At 34.8% G+C, this 24,057-nt stretch overlaps 2 protein-coding genes and 1 non-coding gene across 3 annotated transcripts; 1 reads left to right on the top strand and 2 right to left on the bottom strand.

The window, feature by feature from the left end:
* Positions 1-4,942: 4,942 nt before the first annotated feature.
* LOC130939319 (receptor-like protein 33) lies at positions 4,943-8,011 on the top strand. The gene has a single exon (XM_057867431.1). It carries the CDS (start codon positions 4,943-4,945, stop codon positions 7,919-7,921), a length of 2,979 nt encoding a protein of 992 aa, XP_057723414.1. The 3' UTR covers positions 7,922-8,011.
* A 1,074-nt stretch (positions 8,012-9,085) lies between these two features.
* LOC130939318 (uncharacterized) lies at positions 9,086-10,685 on the bottom strand. The gene is made up of 4 exons (XM_057867430.1): positions 10,569-10,685; positions 9,983-10,117; positions 9,755-9,875; positions 9,086-9,273 (listed from the first exon to the last, which is right to left on the bottom strand). Exons 1-4 carry the CDS (start codon positions 10,683-10,685, stop codon positions 9,086-9,088), a joined length of 561 nt encoding a protein of 186 aa, XP_057723413.1.
* A 12,709-nt stretch (positions 10,686-23,394) lies between these two features.
* On the bottom strand, positions 23,395-23,502 carry LOC130942732 (small nucleolar RNA R71). The gene has a single exon (XR_009071291.1). It is a non-coding gene; the product is annotated as a small nucleolar RNA R71 (small nucleolar RNA).
* Positions 23,503-24,057: the final 555 nt, after the last annotated feature.

The raw sequence follows: 24,057 nt of genomic DNA, 5'->3' as shown, positions 1-24,057 counted from the left end.
ATATTATACACTTTTCTATATATTATGAAAAATTATAATTTCACCACTTTATCATATCATTTCTATTAGTATCTAAAAATTTTAGTTTATTGCAATTTTAAAATAATTCATTAACATCTAAAAAATTATTACTATAATTTTTTATATTAAAAATATTAATATAAAATATAATCCTCTAAAATAACATAACAATTAAACTTAGATTTTTGCCATCAAAATTTATCCTTATGCATAATACTCTGTGTTATACTAAACATCTCTAGTAAATAATCTGGACAATATATATTCAGCCTTTAATATTCAATTTTTTCCTTGGTGTATTATTATTATTATTATTATTATTATTATTATTATTATTATTATTATTATTATTATTATTATTATTATTATTATTATTATTATTATGTAATGACAATATTTTTAGTACCATATGTGTTAATTTTTTATTTTGCTAAATTACAAAAGTGTCAGCCATCTTTTTTTAGAAGATATAATAGATTATTAAGCAATCATAAATTATATTGTGTTGAGAGCTTATTTATCACCACTTACGAACTTTTTAAAAAAATGGTAATATTAAAGAAATAAAAAAAATAGTCAAAATTTATTTTATTTAATATTTATTAATTGTTATAATAATAAATAAATATTAAATAAGACAAGTTATAGCTGTTTTGTAGCCAACTTTTTTTTTTTTTGTCACCAAACGAATAATTCCTTCATTGATTATGTTAAAAAAAAATCATGAAACCAAATTCATGTCTTTTTTTTTCCATGTTGATTGCGGAAGACTTGGACTTCAACTCTCCGTATCACTCAAGTTTGATGACTTTTAATTTCTTCATTTGGAAACAAATAAATTATTTAATTTCCATGAAAATAGTTCATCATTTGTTTAATTGCATATGAATAATATGATGGCATATAGTCTTAAAATAGATTTCAATTTTTAATAATACTTATGCCACTAAACACGAACCCCCTAATCTGGATATTGTTCTTACTCTACAAGTATTTAAGTATGACAAGTTTCAGCTCAATTATAGATAGCTAGCGTGTAAGAATCATATATATCCCCAAAAATAATGTAGAATGACAATGATATGTTTTTAAATTTACAACATCCTCATATATACGATGACGATAAAAAAGATTGAACTTTTTAGAAAATTATCTAATCGCGGATTAAAATTGTCTTCAATTTATGTTAAAAGACAAAAATACTTTTAAAATATTATTTTAAAACGTAACATAAGTATCAGAATTCGCATAAGCATTATCATTATCACCTAAGTTGTATCTATTAACGGAGACAAATTTTGTATGTGCGAATATTTTTATCATATTTTAAAATATTTTAAAAATATTTTTGTTGTTAACATAAATCGAAAATATTTTTATAAGCATATTAGATAATTCAAGGTATTTCTGATGGTTTATTCGCCATGTAGTTACTTCAAAGAATAAATATAAAAAATTAATTTTTAATTAGTTATTATTAAATAGTTATTTTTTATTATAAAATTACGTATGGTCGTATTTTTTTAGGATTAGAATTTTTAGAATTTAAAAGTTTAAAATATAATGTTTAAAATTTAAAATTTAAAATTTATAATAAAAAATAATTTAAAAATTTAATTAACATTAACTGAAAAATATTTCGCTTTTTAATTAAAATCTCATTTAAATATAATCATATCAATTTTAAGAATAAGATTTTAATATTGTGGTATGATAAATGTAAATATTAAGTTTATAACAAAAATATTATATGTATATAAAAAAATAATTATTAAATTAATTATTATATATTTATGTATAAATATATATTAATATTTAATTTATTTTAATGTATATTTTATATTTTAATATATATTTTATACGCTCAATCAAAACCCTACCTTTTCAGGTCGTCGTCGTGATAAAGCAGGCAGAAATCCACTTATAAAAGTCTTGGTCAACTTATTGCAATCTGCTTTGTAGAAATCCACTTTCTGCCTGCTTCCACAAATCACAGTACATGCTTATATAAAATGCTAAATATATAGTAAAATTAATTATTAAAATCAATCACCGTATTTTTATAGATATATACTAATCATTTTCTCACTATTTTTATTGAATCTTTTGTTCTATTGTTTTCTTTTTCTTTCATAACCATCACATTCTTTCTTCTGCACATTCTTTTATTTATGGTTACACAACAAATTCAAAAATATGCATTTCAATTCTATTCACTCCCTTTTATTTTAGGAGGCTACTCAAATAAAGACGTTTAAAATATTTTTCTTAAAGATATTTTTATATTATATTTTAATTAGTTTCTGTATAATTTATTTGGTATTTTATCACATATTATTAAATTTCGCAAAAGATTTTATTCTCAGAAACAATAAAAAATATTTAATTTGGATTAAAACAAAAAAAGTAATAAATTAACTATTAAATTTTTTTAAAAGATTATTTACATAAAAAAATATCACACACACACACACATATATATAACAAGCTCTTAAAATTTTTATAAATAAAAAAATAATTAATTTATATTCGTACAATATATAAAATAATTACTATATTATTATTATATTATATATTAAGATTCACTAATTTAATTTTTTTTAATATAAGCATTAGAAATAAATAAAATTTTTATAACTAAATGTAGTGTAACAAAATATATATAATATTAATTAGTTCTTAAAAAATTCTAAAAAATAGTTTCTCTCATTTTAGTAAAATAACTATTTATTAAAGTAGACAAATTAATTATTTTTTTCTCATATACAGTTTTTTTAAGACATAAAAGTAATTAATTAGGACATTAGTTAAGATAATTAAAGTCACTATTTCATTAAATTTTTAATTTAAAGAAAAATCCTAGTTAATTTTGGTATAGAAATTTCGAATTTGAAAACATTGATAAAAATTATGTTGAATTTTGATTTATTTGATTCTCATTTAAATTAATCACTACATAAGTTAAAGTTCTGTTTTGAAGTTATATTCGAGTTTTAATATGATTTTTAAAGTTTCAATTTACTTAGTTTGATTTTTTAACTTAGGTATCCATGACTTATATTAGGGTTTTAAGTGTTTAGTTGAAAAAAAATAAGGTAAAAAAAATTTCAATTGTTACATCAAGCAGTTGCTAGAATGTATAATGTAACAGTCATTAGTCCATCTCAGCATGTCGTTAACGATTTTGTGAGACAGTGACAAAAATAAGATTAGGAACCAATGTGAGTCATAACTATTAAGTTGGGAGACTAAATTGAGTAAATCGAAATTTTTGAAATTAGATTGAAACATAGTTATTAGAACCGAACCAATGATTTTTTTATGTTATTCAATTATCTTTCTTAAAAAATAATTAATTATTAAAATAATTAAACTTCTCACAACAAAAATAATAAAAAAAATTATGAACGAAAAAAATTAACTATCCTGATAAGTTTTTGAATTTTTATTCATATTTTAATTATAAACATAAATATAATTTAATTATATTATTTATGAAATGTGACTATAGATGTAGATAAAATTTAGTTATATTACTTATATATAGTTTCATTGTATTGTATTGTTTATAAAGTTATACTATAATTATGACAATAGAATTGTTCTTGTATTTTTATATGTGTGACTAATTGGTGGTGTTAAAACGTTACTCTTAATTATAAATAAAGTTTATAATTTAAAAAATCAAAGACTCAATTAAAAAGATACGAAAAAAATGATGTTAAAATATTCTAACTCTTTAAAATAAAAATATTCGAAATTCAATTAAAAATTATTTAAAATTTAAACTCAATAAAAAATTATATTCAATGTGTTTTGTATTAAATATATTTAATAACCTATTATATCATATTGGTTGAAATTAATTTTTATAATGTTAATTTTTTAATAACACTTTATTAGAAAAAATAATCTTTTTAGAATTTTTTAAAAACTAATTAATATTATATATATTTTGTTACCTTATATCTTGTTATAAAAAATTTATTTATTTCTAATGCTTATATTAAAAATAAAAACAAAATTTAAATTAGTAAATTTTAATCTATAATATAATAATAATATAATAATTGTTTTATATATTATACGAATAAAAATTAATTATTTTTTTATTTATAAAAATTTTAAGAGCTTGTTATATATATATATATATTTTGATGAATGTGATATATTTTTTTATGTAAATAATCTTTTAAAAAAAATCTAATAGTTAATCTATTACTTTTTTGTTTTAGTCTAAATTAAATGTTTTTTATTGTTTTTGGAAAGAAAATCTTTTGAGGAATTTAATAATATGTGATGAAAAACACCGAATAAATTATACAAAAACCAATTAAAACACATAAAAACATTTTAAAAAAAAGACGTTTTAGGCGACTTTATCTGAGTGGCCTCCTTTATTTTATTACTTTTTTTCAATAGGTTTGGAGGTAAATTCAAACATTGTAATATAAATATACAATTGAATTTTTTTCATTAGAACCGTAGTTTTCTTTTCTAATTTAACTTAGTCACTTCATTAGAAAATGAAAACTCAAGTCTCCAACCCACCGAATATTGAATTCCACATACTATATAAGTTATCGAAAAAATAAACAAAGAAAATTGGATTAAATTTAAACTATATTTTGTGTGAGGAAACAGAATTGTTGATTCTAGTTTTGTTGTTCATGGTATAAAATTCTCTTTCACATGGATTTCTAACTTGATTATAGTTTGATTATAAATAGAGAGCTGAGTTTGTAATATAATGTTAGAATGTGTGTAAACTTTTAATAGATGCAATAATGCAAGTATGCAATGAGGTTGTGGAAAAAAGTTTGGAGCATATTCCACGCACGGGATGACCTATATAAATTTGCATTCATGAGTTGCCATGCACCACATCATATACATAAAAAATAAATCTAAACATTGTGACATGATGATGAGATGTTATACTTTTTTGTTGCTGCTTCTTCTTCTTCTTGATACTCCATCTTCCACTTGTTCATTGGTGTTGCCACTATGCAACCACCATGACAACTCAAACCTGCTCCAATTCAAGAACTCATTTTCCATCGACCTTTCATCGTACAATGATTGGGCGTGCTCCTCTTATTCCAAGACAGCATCATGGAAAAACGGTACTGATTGTTGCGAGTGGGATGGTGTCACGTGCAACACCACATCGGGCCACGTGATTGGGCTTGACCTCAGTTGCGGCATGCTTGAAGGCGAGTTTTATCCCAACAGCACACTGTTCCATCTGACGCATCTTCAACAACTCAACCTTGCTTTCAATGACTTCTCCGAGTCTCTAATATATCCTGGAATTGGTAATCTTGTGAGTCTCACCCATCTCAATCTATCACACTCATCATTTAGCAGTCATATTCCGTCCACAATCTCACACTTGTCTAAATTACTCTCACTTGATCTCTCGGATAATGAACTGAGACTTGATGAATCCACATGGAGCAGACTCATTGGTAACACCACTAACTTGAATGAGCTACTTCTAGATGCGGTAGACATGTCTTCTGTCAGAGAAACTTCATTGTCTTTGTTGATGAATTTGTCATCCTCTTTGTTGTTCCTGCATCTTCCTTTCGCTCAATTGCATGGAAAATTTCCAACTCGTATACTTGGTTTAACTAATCTTGAAGAACTAAGTTTGAATGACAATGTAGAGATGAAAGGTGAACTTCCAAAGTCTAACTGGAGCAGTCCTCTAAGGATCTTGGAACTCTCTTACACAGCTTTCTCAGGAGAAATACCTGATTCCATTTCCCATTTGAAGTCTCTTAACCAACTAAGGCTACGGAATTGCCAATTTGATGGATTAATTCCTGTGTCTTTGTGGAACCTCACTCAATTAACAGAATTGGACCTTTCAGGAAATAGACTTCATGGTGAGATTCCATCTTTGCTTTCAAACCTCAAACATCTCACCTTCTTAGCTCTTAGTCGTAATGCGTTCAGTGGTCACATCCCAGATGTGTTCGACAACTTCACTAAATTACATACCTTGGATCTTTCTTCTAACAGTCTAGGAGACCAACTGCCATCATCGTTATTTGATCTAACTCAACTTTCTTACTTAAGTCTATCTTCTAATCAATTAATCGGCCCAATTCCAAGCAAAAATGCCACACTTCCAAAATTAGAAACACTAGATTTGGATAATAACTCTATAAATGGGACAATTCCAGACTGGTGCTATTCTTTGTCTTCATTGAGAGATCTAGATCTTAGCATGAACCAGCTCACAGGGCCAATTAGCAAATTCTCCACTTATTCATTGGAAAATTTAGTTCTCTCTAATAACAAATTTCAAGGTGATTTTCCAAATTCGATCTTTGAATTTCAAAAAAACCTCGCTCGTTTGGATGTGTCATCTAATTACTTGAGTGGTCTTTTGGACTTTTCTTATTTTTCAAAGTTGGAAAATTTAAATTCTCTTGATCTTTCTAACAATAAATTTCTCTCTGTTGATAGTAATAGTAGGGTGGACTATGTCTTACCGCAACTTGAATATTTAACTTTCTCCTCTTGTAGTGTTACTGTTTTTCCTTCATTCCTACCTAGAGTACAAAATCTAAGATGGTTAGACCTTTCTAACAATAAAATCCATGGAAAGATTCCCAATTGGTTTAGTGATAATCTCTTGCACACATGGATGAGCATGGACTTTATTGACCTTAGTTTCAACCAGCTGCAAGGAGATCTTCCAATTCTACCATATGGCATCAGTTACTTTTCAGTTTCAAACAACAAGTTCACAGGAGGCATTTCTTCAACAATATGCAATGCAAGCTCCCTCAATATGCTAATCCTGTCTCACAACAATTTGACTGGCAAGATTCCACAATGTTTGGGATCCTTTCCTTGGCTTCAGGTTTTGGATTTTCAAATCAACAACTTTTATCGAAGCATACCTGAAAACTTCTCCAAGAGTAATGCTTTTGAGACTATTAAGTTGAGTGGCAACCATTTAGAAGGACCAGTACCACAGTCTTTGGCAAATTGCACAAAACTGCAAGTTCTAGACCTGAGTGACAATAACATAGAAGATGTATTTCCCAGTAGGCTAGAAGCTCTTCAGGAACTACAGGTACTCAGTTTACGAAACAACAAATTTTATGGTACCATCACTTGTTTGAGTAAGAAGCACCCATTTCCAAAGTTGAGAATTTTTGATGTGTCTAATAACAAGTTTAGTGGCCCTTTGCCAATGCAATGCTTTCAAGAGTTTCAAGGAATGATGACTCTGAATGATAGTACCCCAGAGTATATGATTACTAGTGGTAACGACTTCGACTTATATAATGACTCTGTTGTGATCATTATGAAAGGTGAAGTGATAGAAATGTCAAGGATATTAACTATTTTCACAACCATAGACTTGTCAAATAACATGTTTGAAGGAGAAATTCCACATGTCATTGGAGAATTAAGTTCTCTCAAAGGGCTTAATCTTTCTCACAATAAAATCAGTGGTAACATTCCACAAACTTTGGGTAATTTGACAAGTTTAGAATGGTTAGACCTCTCATGGAACCAACTGAAAGGTGAAATACCTATGTCTTTGACAAATTTGAATTTTCTGTCTGTCTTGAACCTTTCCGAAAACCAGTTGGAGGGAGTGATACCAACAGGAAAACAGTTCAATACATTCCAAAATGATTCCTACAGAGGAAATCCAATGCTATGTGGATTCCCTTTGTCAAAGTCATGCGGCAATGATGAAGAACAACCACCTTCAGTATTTGCTGAGGCAAAAGAATCATTATTTGGGTGGAAGTCAGTAGCAGTGGGATATGCATGTGGAGTGGTGTTTGGGATGTTCCTTGGAAGGTTGTTTATAAAGACAGCGAAACCCTTGTGGCTTGCCAGACTGATTTGTGGCTATACTTAACAAAACATGCACAGCAGATCAGAGGCCATGCAAATTATATGAGACTGTGTTAGCTTCTTGTGTTTTTCTACTATTTTTTTTTTCTGTAATGATGTGAACTACTCTGTTTTTTGAATAAAATATGCTATTTTTATTAATAAATAAATTCTACCTGAGTCATCATCTATTAAAATCATATCAAAATTTTTAAATTAAAAAAAAAATCGAAGCTAAACTTAACTGAATGTATAACATAGGATCATTCTATAAATTTTGAATTTGTCAAATGGGTTAGATTTAAAATGCTATTTTCGATTTACAAAAAGCAACCACAGCATAAATTTATTTTAGGTTTAATTACTCTGCTGGTCCTATAGTTTCGCAAAATTTTTAATTAGGTCCCTATACTTTTTTTTCTTTTAATTGGGTTTCTATACATTTTTTTTTAATTTAGTCCCTCTTAACGTTAAACGTTAAAAAATGTTAGTAAATTGTGAAATTACTTGTATACCCTTATAGACCAAATTGAAAAAAAAAAATATAAGGACCTAATTGAAAATCCGGTAAAACTATAAATATTCAATAAAAGATATTTTTATAAGAAAAAGTCTAGGGGGCCAGCAGTTTTATTGAATTTTGGCCAGCATGTAACCAGCAGAAGAAGGTGAGCCATTGGATGAAATTTCACATCAATTTTACACCATCAAATTATCATTGATGGCTAGTTGATGGCTAACAATCACAAAAATTGCTGGCCCCTAGCATTGCTCTATTTATAATCCTTATTCATTGATTCTACAACATGAAAGATATTCCTATAATTTCTTTTATTTTGTCACTATCATTCTTTTGCTTATTTATATATAAATTGTATCAAAAATATCTTTTTTTATTTTTAAAATACTTTATCTTAAGAACATAAAAAAAAAGAATGGATAAAATAAAATAGAAATATAATAATAAATATATATAAAATTCAGTTCCATCCTTCAATTATTTATTATGATAATGTAATATTACATTTGGCTCAATATAAAAGAAAGAGAATGTAGCTCCAAGGCCATCTCCAAGGCTTGACAATTATATGATCTAGCTCTGACATCAACATATTTTTTAGTACTAGAACATGAAAATTCAACCGAGTCTAGCATATAATAAAAGCCTTAGTTCAAACAGAATTCATATTTAGATATTATTCGACCAGTTAGCAGCACTTCCAACCCTTGACATGCCAGTTGATTCCTTCTTAGCCTCATCCACTTTGAAAGTTGCGCCACACACCTGACCAGAACTATCAACTCTTGGGATAGATTTCAGCTCATTAATTGGATGCTCAAAATTGCTCAAACCTCCAGATGTTGTAAAGAAGAATCCTAAACAAGCAGCAATATAAGTTATTTTTTGCCGCATGATGTATAATTTGGAATAATAAGAGACCCTTGAAATGGGAAAGATATTGCAAAGTAAACCATAAAAAACAAAGATGGGTGAGAAAAAAGAAAATATCTATGTACCTACATTTTCCAATCCTGGGTTACCAACTCTTAATTCCTTTCTCCCCCGAGTAAGGATATTGATATAGCATTCTAGAATTCCTAAACATCCTTCTAAATGCTAAATGAAATAAGAAGTATATAATTTCAATGTTCTGAAAACTTTAAAAGCCAATAGGTTCTTCTTTCATTTAGTTAAGATGCTTAAAAGGAACCATTAGGAGGATAAATAATTTCTCTTCTTCCCCTTAATTCACTTTTCGCGAGCATATCTTTAAAACGTGAATTCTCACAAAAAATGCTCAGCACAGCAGGCATAAAACAGTCACCAATTTTTTACATAAAATCATTTTAATATTACCTTTAAAAAATTGTGCAGAAGATGTCCCACAGCTCTTAGTTACAACCTCTTTCTCATCTGCAAGAACAAGATTTCCATCAGCATCAACTCCCCAAAAGAAGGGAACACACCCATCAGCATCCTGAGAAAGAGCAGGAAGATGCATTGTACCCCAGAGTATAGTCATATAGAAGCAAATTACCGGCAAATAAATATGAGAGCAAAATAAATAGACCAAGGATTACTCACTGTAGCAATAAACGCAATTTTAGAACCACTGTCAAACGGAATAAACGCAAATTTGCCTTGGAAATCTCTCATGACCTGAGCAGCAGGATAGGAACCACGATCTCTGAGAGTCCTGTATGCCTTTATGACAATGATCAATTAAACTCATAATCAATTAATTATAGATAAAATACATAATCAGAACTCATAATTAATTCAACTCTCTCAAAAGCATTTAATCAAACACCTTATCTCCAATCTCACCTCTTTCCTTATTTCTAACATAATCAATTAATTACAGATAAAAATTACAGAGTCCTAATAAAGCAGCATCATCTTAGCAACAACAAACAACAATCAACAATCAACAATAAACAAAATTCATCATCAGCAAAAAATTAATTTATATGTCAATTCACCAATTAACAAAATTTCTGTACATAAATATTCATATTGTAAATCCTAAATTACTATATCAAAACAATTCAGAAATAAATTCAAAAATTAGGTACTCAACCAATGCCATATTTTTTGAAAATTAAAATAAGCATGAACATGTTACACCAAGTTTTAAAAGCTGGAAAAAAAATTAAATGTTATATGTTACCTGTTTTATGACAGATCGAGTACAGGGATATCGAGGAGAGGCGCGGCGCGGGGACGAGAGGCCAGACGGGAGGTCAGGCACGGCGAGGCTTGGTTCGGTGCGGTGCAGCGACGTCATGCGAGGCAAAGCACCGGGAGGAACGGCGACGGCTTAGATGGGAAAATAGCGCAGAAGACCTCCGAACAGAATAACGCAGAAGAAACCAACGTACAGAGAAGGAGGCGACGGACGGCCGACGACCAAGCGTCCGCTGCAGACGACGCCACAGATGGATGAAGACGATGGACCGACGCAGGAGATGATAGTGAATGCGATCTCCATAGAGCAACTGAGGACTAGTTAGGTTTTTTATTCTAAGTGTGGGAGGGTTATTTTGGTATTTCAGAAAAGGGGAGTGCTAGGTAAAGAATGATTATTTTGAACAACATGAACAACCACCAATCAAATAAAGATATACTACATTCTAATTTAGTGCTACTAATTTAAATTTACTCTTTTAACCCTATTAATTCACATTGTTCACATATTGTTCAAAAATGTTATTGGTTATCTATACTTTTCCTTCAAAAAATAAGTGTGAAAGAGAATTAGAGATTTAGGAAAAAGTTAGAGAATCTTTAATTTAGGAACGAAATATTCCGTTAAATCTAACTGTTTAGTCACGGTAGGGACCTAATTGAAAAAAAAAATTAGTGCAGGGACCCAATTAAAAGGAAAAAAAGTATAGAGACTTAATTAAAAATTTCGCGAAACTATAGGACCAACAGAGTAATTAAACATTTATTTTATATGATCAATACAAAAACAATTTGGTGTCCTATTCTTGACAAATATAAATGAAAATTGAGATTCTTTATAAAATTAAAAGAATAAATTAAATAAGTGAAATATAAAATAATAATATAATTTAAATCATAAAATCGATCACCAGATTTAATACAAATGTATTCAGATTCTAAATAAAAAAAAATAGATTTTAGTTAACTTAAAATTTTAACTACTTCATTATAATACTACAAATCTATGCACATAAAACGAACAACATATGTAGGACCAACTTGACTCGCATAAAATAATGGATCTTTGAAGTTTGCTTATGTGTTATGTGCAAATTTTTAATAAAATGCATCATATATTGTCAACTTATATTATGATTAACAAATTTTTATATATATGTTTTTATTTAATATATTTTGATATTTAAATCAATTTAAATAATTTACAAATTTTTAAGAGAGATATTAGTTTACACCTTTATCGCATTTTGGTAAAAAAAAAAAATGAAATGAAATTGGGTTGCGAATAGAACTAATTCTCAATTGATATTATATGTATAATTTTAGATTTTTAATAGGATTGAGTGACACTTTGGTTGAAAACACAATAAAATTATATATGAGTATATGACATTATGTATGATTGTTTTTATAGAAACTAATCAAAGTATAAACGACATGTTTTGATAGTTCTGAGCATGCAAAACGATTTGTATACATATTTTGATTGAGCGCAAAAAATAAACAATGTCATTTTACCAAATTATCTAGTGTGATAAGAGAGTATTAGTTTATCATTTTATTTGTTGAGTCATTATCAGAATAGAATCAAGACACTACTATAATATCCAAAACTTAATTTTGGTGACGACAATAATACATTTAGAATATCAGATCAAATTGATGGCTGTCTTGAATCTCAAAACTACCAGGATTTAGTTTTTTTTTTTTTTTTTGGGTTTTGCACGGTATCCTCCAATCTAGTAGGTCAAGAATGCAGCACGAAACAAATAAAGAAGAAATTTGAAAAATCGCAGAAACGAAACAACGAAAGAGAGGGAAAGTATTTATAAACATGCTAGGGGCATAATGGTAAAAGCGGGGCAGTCATTAATAAGAATGCACCGTTACCAAGACCATCAATCCCTACGCACATCCCTAACGGACGCGACGCTTGATTAGACGTAACTGTCAGAACCAAAAGGTCACGAAAAGTCACGTCGGTTTCAAAACATCACGTCGGTCCTCCAACAAGTCGGCTACGACCCCGAGTAGTATACTCGAACCCAAATCTTGAAGAGAAATTGGGCTCGAGTAGGGGCACTGTTCATACCCTGGCCCAATAATAAAGGCCCAAGATCGAGCGAAAGGCCTAATTCAAAGGGTTGGACCTCACCCAATACCAATCTTCGTCTTATGAAGTCGGTACTCACCACGACTTGCTCTAAAGAAGTCGGGTACGAGGGTTAGCTGGCAGATAAGCACTCATTCAAATGAGTAAATGCCCCTAGAATCTCTCTAACCACTTCCAAAAGCCATATCTTAACCTCCCTAAGATAAAGGGACGGTTAACACCCTAAAAAAGTGGCACTACTCCAACGGTGGTTATTGGTTCACCACTATAAATACACTGACACTTCTCAGGTATCTCTAAGTCCCAATACTCTCTAGACCTGCTCACACCCTTGCTGACTTAGGCATTGGAGTGTCTTTGCAGGTACCACCCCCCATTCTTTCACACGCACAAGTCGGACGGAGGTCCCCGAGTTGCAGATCCACTTGAAAGCCTCCTCTTTCATACGTTTGGGCCAGCCAACGCCATCCAGCCCATTAATCTCCGGTTACCCATCGTAACATTGGCGCCGTTGCCGGGGACCCGAGAGATCAACCAGTGATGGCGGACAGATCCCCCGAAGAGGGTCATGTGGAATCAGATTCTGAGCAAGAGAATCTGGATACTGGAAACAATGATGCAGACTTGACCCTTCACCAGGGAATCAACGATCAACACAGAGAAGGTACCTCCGAAGTAAAAATCCGAAGGTGAATTCTTCAGAAGGGCGTGAATCGGAGAAAGATGGACCATCCCATGCAACTGAACTCATGGGATTAGTCCACGTCCACCAAAGCCGCCTGGAACAGTTAGAACAGGAACGGGAGCGACAAAGGGAGACCGAAAAGAACCTCAAAGAGGAGATGGAACGACGAAAAGAGTTAGAAAGAAAACTCTTGCAGTTAGAATCCTCCCTCAAAGGTCGGAACTCCCGTGACGAACGAGAAGAACCGCCCCTGGGAGGAGAGGATCCTTTTAGTGAGGACATAATGAGGGCGAAAGTTCCAAGGAACTTCAAAAGCCCCGATATGGATCTCTATGACGGAACCACGGATCCAAAGCATCACTTAAGCAATTTCAAAATTCGGATGTACCTAGTTGATGCTTCCGACGCTACGCGATGCAAAGCTTTCCCGACCACCCTATCGAAAGCAGCGATGAAGTGGTTCGACAGCCTCCCTCCAAGGTCGGTCACCAGTTTTGAAGACCTCTCGAGGAAGTTTTTGATGAGGTTCTCTATCCAGAAAGACAAGGTGAAACATGCGCCAAGCCTCCTGGGAATAAAACAGGAGGTCGGAGAATCCCTACGAGCCTATATGGAAAGGTTCAACAAAGCATGTTTGGAGATTCAAGACCTGCCCACCGAGGCAGTAATAATGGGGTTAGTCAATGGGCTTAGAGAAGGTCCCTTCTCACAGTCCATATCCAAAAGACACCCCATCTCCTTAAGTGATGTGCAGGAAAGAGCTGAAAAGTACATCAACATGGAGGAAAATGCTAAGCTAAGAGACCTGAGTTGGCGACCTGGGCACCCTCCCTCAACAAAAAAGAGGGAGAGGGAAACTAAGAAGAAGGAAGAACTTGGTCTCGATAGACCAAGGAAGTATCACTCTTATACTCCTCTAAAAGTTTCTATAGTGGATGTATACAGAGAGATTTGCAATACTGAAAAGCTGCCACCCCCCAGACCCATTAAGAATAAAAAAGGGGGGAGCCGCAGCGACTACTGTGAGTACCATAAAATATATGGTCACTCCACAAACGACTGCTACGACCTTAAAAATGTGATAGAAAAGCTGGCTAGAGAAGGTCGGCTTGACAGATATCTCATAGAAAGGTCGGACAATCATGGGAAGAGAAAGCGAGATGATATGGATAGAAGAGACCCACTACCGCAGACTCTGGAGAGACATATCCATATGATCTCAGGGGGGTTCGCAGGAGGGGGACTCACCAAATCCTCTCGCAAAAGGCATCTCAAGAGAGTCTACCAGGTCGGAGGAGAATCATCCGACCTCCCTACCATTTCATTCACAAAAGAGGATGGACAAGGAATAATCCCTGGACACGATGATCCAGTGGTAATAACTATGATCCTAGCAAATGCCCATCTCCATAGAACCCTAGTAGACCAAGGAAGTTCAGCGGACATCCTTTTTAAGCCCGCTTTTGACAAACTAGGGTTGGATGAAAAAGAATTAAGAGCTTACCCCGACACCTTGTACGGATTAGGTGACACACCAATAAAACCACTGGGATTTTTTCCCCTCTACACCACTTTTGGAAAAGGGGAAAAATCAAAGACTCTGAGTATAGACTTCATAGTCATCGATGTGGGGTCAGCATATAATGCTTTAATCGGCAGAGCCACCCTTAATCGACTCGGAGCAGTGGTATCCACTCCCCACCTTTGTATGAAATTCCCGACTTCAGCGGGGATAGCAACGGTAAGGGGAGATCAGAAGTTGGCAAGGAAATGCTACAATGAAAGCCTAAACCTGAGAGAAAAAGGCAGAGAGGTTCACACAATAGAGCTCGGTGGTGCAAGGGCTAGAGAAGAACTGCGACCACAGCCGGGAGGAAAAACCGAAGAGATACAGGTCGGCGAAGAGGAAGGAAAAATACTCACATAGGAGCCAACCTAGGGGGAACCCTAAAACAAGGATTGACTAAGCTCCTAAGAGACAACTCCGACCTCTTTGCCTGGAAGGCCTCCGACATGCCCGGGATAGACCCCGAGCTCATGTCCCATAAGCTCTCGGTCTACCCGGGATCCCGACCTGTACAACAAAGAAGACGCAAGCTCGGCCCAGAACGAGCCCTAGTAGTAGAAGAGCAAGTACAGGCGCTCCTAGAAGCCGGCTTCATCAGAGAAGTCAAGTACCCAACATGGCTAGCCAATGTAGTGCTAGTCAAAAAACAAAATGGCAAATGGAGAATGTGTGTCGACTATACCGACCTAAATAAGGCATGTCCCAAGGACCCTTATCCGCTGCCAAGCATTGATACCCTAGTAGACTCCAGCTCGGGGTATCAATACTTGTCGTTCATGGACGCCTACTCGGGGTATAACCAAATCCCGATGTATGAGCCAGACCAGGAGAAGACATCATTCATCACGCCCAGAGCTAACTTCTGTTACGTGGTCATGCCATTTGGATTGAAAAATGCAGGGGCCACATACCAGAGGTTGATGAATAAGGTGTTTGCCTCTCACCTTGGGAGCCTAATGGAAGTATACGTCGACGACATGCTGGTGGACGAAATTGTGATCCTTATGTTCTTTTGTTTATAAAGGATGTATACTCTTAGGGCACTGTTTATTTTCTTAACTTGAATTCACAACTTCGTTCAACTAACCAGCAAGTGTACTGGGTCGTCCAAGTAATAACCTTACGTGAGTAAGGGTCGAATCCACAGAGATTGTTGGTATGAAGCAAGCTATGGTCACCTTGTAAATCTCAGTTAGGCAGATTAAATATTGATTTATGGGTTTCGAAAATTAATAATAAAATAAGGAATAATAAAAGGGATAGAGTACTTATGTAGATTCATTGGTGCATAGGAATTTCAGTTAAGTATATGAAGATGCTGTATGGCTCAAGGACGCCTGCCTTCCTACTGCTTCTACTCAATCCTTCTTACTCCTTTCCATGGCAAGCTTTGTATAGGGGTTCACCATCAGCTGTGGCTACTTTCAATCCTCTCGGGGAAATATCCTATGCGGCTGTCACTCGCACAGCTAACCAGTCTGGAGGCATCACCCATGGCTGATGGCTACATCCCATCCTCGCAGTGAAAACTAATGCTCACGCACTCTGTCACAGTACGGCTAATCACCGGTTGGTTTCCTCCCCTACTGGAATAGAATCCCTCTTTTGCGTCTGTCACTAACGCCCAGCAGGTTACAAGTTTGAAGCACGTCACAGTCATTCATTACCGGAATCCTACTCGGAATACCACAGACAAGGTGAGACTTTCCGGATTCCCAGGATCCTACTCGGAACACCACAGACAAGGTTGGACTTTCCGGATCCTCATAAATGCCGCCATCCATCTAGCTTATACCACGAAGATTCTGTTGGGGAATCTAAGAGATACACATTCAAGCTTGTGTTGCATGTAGAACGGAAGTGATTGTCAATCACGCGCGCTCATAAGTGAGAATGATAATGAGGGTTATCTAACTCATCACATTCATCATGTTCTTGGGTACGAATGAATATCTTGGAATAAGAATAAGAGAGATTTGAATAAAAGAAATAGAACTTCATTAATACTTGAGGTACAGCAGAGCTCCACACCCTTAATCTATGGTGTGCAGAAACTCCACCGTTGAAAATACATAAGCATAAGGTTCAGGCATGGCCGAATGGCCAGCCCTCTCCATGATCAAGTGACCCGAATGAATAAAGAGTTTAAAGTGGTCAAAAGATGTCTAATACAATAGATAAATGTCCTATATATACTAGACTAGCTACTAGGGTTTACATGAGTAAGTAATTGATGCATAAATCCACTTTCGGGGCCCACTTGGTGTGTGCTTGGGCTGAGCTTGATCAATCCACGAGCTAAGGCATTTCTTGGCGTTGAACTTTGAGTTATGACGTGTTTTGGGCGTTCAACTCCGGATCATGACGTTTTTCTGGCGTTTAACTCCAGACAGCAGCATGAACTTGGCGTTTAACGCCAAGTTACGTCGTCAATCTTCGAATAAAGCATGAACTATTATATATTGCTGGAAAGCCCTGGATGTCTACTTTCCAACGCCGTTGAGAGCGCGCCATTTGGAGTTCTGTAGCTCCAGAAAATCTATTTCGAGTGTAGGGAGGTCAGAATCCAACAGCATCAGCAGTCCTTTTGTCAGCCTTTTTCAGAGTTTTGCTCAAATCCCTCAATTTCAGTCAGAATTTACCTGAAATCATAGAAAAACACACAAACTCATAGTAAAGTCCAGAAATGTGAATTTAACATAAAAACTAATGAAAACATCCCTAAAAGTAGCTTAAACTTACTAAAAACTATATAAAAACAATGCCAAAAAGCGTATAAATTATCCGCTCATCACAACACCAAACTTAAATTGTTGCTTGTCCCCAAGCAACTAAAAATCAAATAGGATAAAAAGAAGAGAATATACTATAAAGTCCAAAATATCAATGAATATTAATTTAATTACATGAGCGGGACTTGTAGCTTTTTGCTTCTGAACAGTTTTGGCATCTCACTTTTTCCTTTGTAGTTTAGAGGTATTGGCGTCTCTGGGGGAACTTAGAATTTGGGATAGTGTTATTGACTTTCTTAGTTAAGCATGTTGATTCTTGAACACAGCTACTTATGAGTCTTGGCTGTGGCCCTAAGCACTTTGTTTTCCAGTATTACCACCGGATACATAAATGCCACAGACACATAACTGGGTGAACCTTTTCAGATTGTGACTTAGCTTTGCTAAAGTCCCCAATTAGTGGTGTCCAGAGCTCTTAAGCACACTCTTTAGCTTAAAATCACGACTTTAACCATTCAGTCTCAAGCTTTTCACTTGGACCTTCATGACACAAGCACATGGTTAGGGACAACTTGATTTAGCCGCTTAGGCCTGGATTTAATTTCCTTGGGCCCTCCTATCCATTAATGCTCAAAGCCTTGGATCCTTGCTTTAAAATTTTCGCCATTTTTTTTTTCACTGCTTTTTCTTGCTTCAAGAATCAATTTCATGGTGTTTTTCAGATCATCAATAACATTTCTCTTTGTTCCTCATTCTTTCAAGAACCAACAATTTTAACACTCATAAACAACAAGATCAAAAGACATATGCACTGTTCATTCATTCATTCAGAAAACAAAAAGCATTGTCACCACATCAATATGATTAAATTAAATTCAATAATAAATTCGAAATTTATGTACTTCTTGTTCTTTTGAATTAAAACATTTTTCTTTTAAGAGAGGTGAAGGATTAATGGAATTTATTCATAGCTTTAAGACATAGTTACTACATACTAATGATCATGAAATAAAGACACAAAACATAGATAAACACAATAATTAAAAACCGAAAACAGAAAGAAATAAGGAACAAGGAATAAATCCACCTGAGTGAGGGTGGTGCCTTCTTGAAAGTCCAATGGTGCTCTTTGAGCTCCTCTATGTTTCTTCCTTGCTTCTGTTGAATGATTCCTAGTAATTTTGGTGTTCTTCCCTTTAGTTGCTTCCAATATTTGTGTGGAGGATAACTTATCCCCTGAGGTATCTCAGGGATCTCTTGATTTGCAGCCACATGTTCTAACCAACTGAGCTATTCCAGCTTATATTTTTGGCTTTCCATCTCCCATGACTCAGAGGTGGAAGCTTTTTGTCTTCCCTTTGAGGTTTCTCTGGCTTTAGGTGCCATTAATGGTAATGGAAAAGCAAAAAAGCTATGCTTTTGCCACACCAAACTTAAAATATTGCTCGCCCTCGAGCAAGAAAGAAAAGAAAAGTAGAAGAAGAAGAAGAAAATGGAGGAGAGTGAGGGGAGATGGAATTGGTTATATGGGTGGGATTGGGTGGGTAGGAGAAGTTTGAATTTTGAAGGTGAGTGGGGTTTATGGGAAAGGGTGAGTGGTGAATGGAAAAATAGAAGGGATGACCATGAATGGAGAGATAGAGGGCGAGGTAGATGGGGATCCTGTGAGGTCCACAGATCCTGAGGTGTCAAGGAATTCCATCCCGGCACCAAATAGGCATGTAAAATGCCTTCGTGCATCATTCTGGCGTTTAAACGCCCATTGGTGCACGTTCTGGGCGTTCAACGCCCATGTAATGCATGTTTCTGGCGTTGAACGCCAGTTTCATACTTGTTCCTGGCGTTCAGCGCCAGTTTGTCCTCTCTGTGCACCATTGATGAGCGGATAATTTGTACGCTTTTTGGCATTGTTTTTAGTATGTTTTTGATAGTTTTAGTTTAGTTTTTAGTATATTTTTATTAGTTTTTAGTTAAAATTCACTATTCTGGACTTTACTATGAGTTTGTGTGTTTTTCTGTGATTTCAGGTATTTTCTGGCTGAAATTGAGGGACCTGAGCAAAAATCTGATTCAGAGACCAAAAAGGACTGTAGATGCTGTTGGATTCTGACCTCCCTGCACTCGAAGTGGATTTTCTGGAGCTACAGAAGCCCAATTGGCGCGCTCTCAACGGCGTTGGAAAGTAGACATCCTGGGCTTTCCAGCAATATATAATAGTCCATACTTTGCCTAATATTTGATGGCCCAAACCGGCGCTCAAAGTCACCTACAGAAATTCCAGCGTTAAACGCCGGAACTGGCATAAAATTTGGAGTTAAACGCCCAAACTGGCATGAAAGCTGGCGTTTAACTCCATAAAATGTCTCTACACGAAATTCCTTCATTGCTCAGCCCAAGCACACACCAAGTGGGCCCGGAAGTGGATTTTTATGTCATTTACTCATTTCTGTACACCCTAGGCTACTAGTTATCTATAAGTAGGACCTTTGGTAGCTATCTTCGTTTTATGCTATCTTAGATCATTGGGAGGCTGGCCATTCGGCCATGCCTAGACCTTGTTCTTATGTATTTTCAACGGTGGAGTTTCTACACACCATAGATTAAGGTGTGGAGCTCTGCTGTACCTCGAGTATTAATGCAATTACTATTGTTCTTCTATTCAATTCCGCTTGTTCTTTGTCCAAGATATCACTTGTTCTTCAACATGATGAATGTGATGATTGACGCCCATCACCATTCTCACTCATGAACAAAGTGACTGACAACCACTCTTGTTCTACACGCATCTGAGGCTTAGTGAATATCTCTTGGATTCCTGATTGCATGATGCATGGTTGATCGCCTGACAACCGAGTGCTCGCCTGACAAACGAGCCAGCCATTCCGTGAGATCAGAGTCTTCGTGGTATAGGCGAGAACTGATGGCGGCATTCAAGAGAATCCGGAAGGTCTAACCTTGTCTGTGGTGTTCTGAGTAGGATTCAATGACTGAATGACTGTGATGTGCTTCAAACTTGTAACCTGCTGGGCGTAGTGATAGCGCAAAAGAATCAATGGGTTCTATTCCAGTAGGAGCGGGAACCAACCGGTGATTGGCCGTACTGTGACAGAATGCGTGAGCATTAGCTTTCACTGCGAGGATGGGAGGTAGCCATTGACAACGGTGAAACCCTACACGAGCTTGCCATGGAAAGGAGTAAGAAGGATTGGATGAAGGCAGTAGGAAAGCAGAGAGACGGAAGGGAAGGCATCTTCATGCGCTTATCTGAAGTTCCTACCAATGAATTACATAAGTATCTCTATCTTTATCTTTTATGTTATTTTCGTTCATCACCATCATACATTTGAGTCTGCCTGACTAAGATTTACAAGATGACCATAGCTTGCTTCAATACTAACAATCTCCGTGGGATCGACCCTTACTCACGTAAGGTATTACTTGGACGACCCAGTGCACTTGCTGGTTAGTTGTGTGAAGTTGTAGTGATCACAATTTCGCGCACCAAGTTTTTGGCGCCGTTGCCGGGGATTGTTCAAGTTTTGAGCAAGCTTTTGGTAACAATGCCAGGGATTGTTCTAGTTTGGACAACTGACGGTTCATCTTGTTGCTTAGATTAGGTATTTATTTTTTTCGAAAGTCTTGAAGATGAATTCTAGAGTTTCATGATGATTTGTTGAAATCTCGCTGGCTGGGAAGCCATGTCTAATCTGATTGGACCGAGGTTTCAACTTATCACCACAAGAGCTGGTTGATTTTCATCAATTTTGCTTTTGGAGCAGTGATCTGCTAAGGCTTGGCTGACCTTTGGTCATGTCTAGTGTTTTGGACCGAAGCTTTCTTTGAAAGCTTGGCTGGCTGTGAAGCCATGTCTAATTCCTGGACCGGAGTCTTAGACTAGCATTGCACTGATTCCTGGAATTCTCATTAAGAATTTTGATATCTTTTTCCACTTAATTTTTGAAAAAAAAAATTTTCAAAAACCAAAAAAATATTTGATGTTTCTTGCTTAAGTCTAGTGTCTCATCTTAAGTTTGGTGTCAATTGCATGCATTCATTCATGTGTCTTAAGGATCTTCAAGTAATTTTTGATGATTTCTTACTCTGATCTTTGAATTCTTTTGGCTTGAGTGTTTATGTGTCTCATATAGTGTCAGTAGTATACAAACTGCTAAGTTTGGTGTCTTGCATGCATTGTTATTGATTTTTGTTGCATTTTGATTATTAAAAATCCAAAAATATTTTTAATTTGTGTCTTTTCAAGTCAATGATACAAAGAATTGAAGATTCAGAACATACTGCAGAGGAATTATACAGAAAAAGCTGAGCATTCGAAAATGCCCAGTGAAGAATACAGACTGGCGTTTAAACGCCAGCCAGGGTGCCTGGTTGGGCGTTTAACGCCCAAAAAGGGTGCATTTTGGGCGTTAAACGCCAGAATGTATACCATTCTGGGCGTTTAACGCCAGGATGGTGCTAGGGGGAAGATTTTGTTTTCAAAATCAATTTTTTTCAAGTTTTCAAAGTTTTTCAAAATCAAATCTTTTTCAAATCATATCTTTTCAATCAAATGTTTTCAAAATCAATTTCTTTCCTTTTTCAAAGATACTTACTAACAATTAATGATTTGATTGAACGTTTTTTGCCTTTTCTGTTAAGGAAGGTTTTATGTTTGAATCATATCTTTTCTTGTTAGGCAAGTCACTAATTTTCAAAATCAAATCTTTTAAAATTGTTTTCAAAACATGTCTTTTAAAATTGTTTTCAAATCATATCTCTTCAATCACATATTTTTAAAACCAATCATATCTTCTTAACCTCATCTCTTTTTCAAAATAGTTTTCAATCAAATCTTTTTAATTTCTAATTTCAAAATCTTTTTCAAAAATCACTTGATTTCTTATTCACTTTGAATTTTCGAAAATTGTCAATCAATTTTTCAAAATGTTTTTGACATCTTTTTAATAAATTTTCGAAAATTCTCTTCCCCTCCTCCCACATCCTTCTATTTATGGAGTACTACTCCTTCTAAATGCACAATTCGAACCTTATCTAATCAAGTTCGAATTCTTCTACCTTCTTTCTTCTATTTTTCTTCTCCTCTGACACTTCAAGGAATCTCTATACTGTGACATAGAGGATTCCACATTTTCTTGTTCTCTTCTCTTTCTTATGAGCAGGAGCAGAGACAAAGGCATTCTTGTTGAAGCTGACCCTGAACCTGAGAGAACCTTGAAGCGAAAGCTAAGAGAAGCCAAGGCACAACTCTCTTTAGAGGACCTGACCGAATTCTTCAAGGAAGAAGAACACATGGCAGCCGAAAACAACAACAATGCCAGCAATGCAAGGAAGGTGCTGGGTGACTTCACTGCACCTACTCCTGATTTCTATGGGAGAAGCATCTCTATCCCTGCCATTGGAGCAAACAACTTTGAGCTAAAGCCTCAATTAGTTTCTCTAATGCAACAGAATTGCAAGTTCCATGGACTTCCAATGGAAGATCCTCATCAGTTTTTAGCTGAGTTCTTGCAAATCTGTGACACAGTCAAGACTAATGGGGTAGACCCTGAGGTCTATAGACTGATGCTATTCCCTTTTGCTGTAAGAGACAGAGCTAGAATATGGTTGGATTCTCAACCTAAGGAAAGCCTGGACTCTTGGGAAAAGCTAGTCAATGCCTTCTTGGCAAAGTTCTTTCCACCACAAAGATGGAGTAAGCTTAGAGTGGAAGTCCAAACCTTCAGACAGAAGGATGGAGAATCCCTCTATGAAGCCTGGGAAAGATACAAACAATTAATCAGAAGATGTCCCTCAGACATGCTTTCTGAATGGAGCATCATAGGTATTTTCTATGATGGTCTCTCTGAACTATCCAAGATGTCTTTGGATAGCTCTGCTGGAGGATCTCTTCATCTGAAGAAGACGCCTACAGAGGCTCAAGAGCTAATTGAAATGGTTGCAAATAACCAATTCATGTACACTTCTGAAAGGAATCCTGTGAACAATGGGACTAGTCAGAAGAAAGGAGTTCTTGAGATTGACACTCTGAATGCCATACTGGCTCAGAACAAGATATTGACTCAACAAGTCAATTTGATTTCTCAAAGTCTATCTGGAATGCAAAATGCACCTGGCAGTACTAAGGAAGCTTCATCTGAGGAAGAAGCTTATGATCCTGAGAATCCTTCAATGGAAGAGGTGAATTACCTAGGAGAACCCTATGGAAACACCTATAATTCTTCATGGAGAAATCACCCAAATTTCTCATGGAAGAATCAAGAGAAACCTCAACAAGGTTTCAATAATAATGGTGGAAGAAACAGGCTTGGCAATAACAAGCCTTTTCCATCATCTTCTCAGCAACAGATAGAGAGTTCT

This window comes from Arachis stenosperma, chromosome 7 (assembly GCF_014773155.1).
Source record: "Arachis stenosperma cultivar V10309 chromosome 7, arast.V10309.gnm1.PFL2, whole genome shotgun sequence".
Classification (NCBI taxonomy): domain Eukaryota; kingdom Viridiplantae; phylum Streptophyta; class Magnoliopsida; order Fabales; family Fabaceae; genus Arachis; species Arachis stenosperma.
Note: the sequence above shows the minus strand (reverse complement) of the source record. Positions and strands in the feature narration are given on the sequence as shown.

Excerpts from the sequence above, each read along its gene's own strand:
- LOC130939319 (XM_057867431.1), top strand. The coding sequence starts at position 4,943 with ATGATGATGAGATGTTATACTTTTTTGTTGCTGCTTCTTCTTCTTCTT.
- LOC130939318 (XM_057867430.1), bottom strand. The coding sequence starts at position 10,685 with ATGACGTCGCTGCACCGCACCGAACCAAGCCTCGCCGTGCCTGACCTC. Across the intron at positions 10,118-10,568 it reads CTCGATCTGTCATAAAACAG|ATCATTGTCATAAAGGCATA; the intron begins GTAACATATAAC and ends TGAGTTTAATTG. Across the intron at positions 9,876-9,982 it reads AAATTGCGTTTATTGCTACA|GATGCTGATGGGTGTGTTCC; the intron begins GTGAGTAATCCT and ends GCTCTTTCTCAG.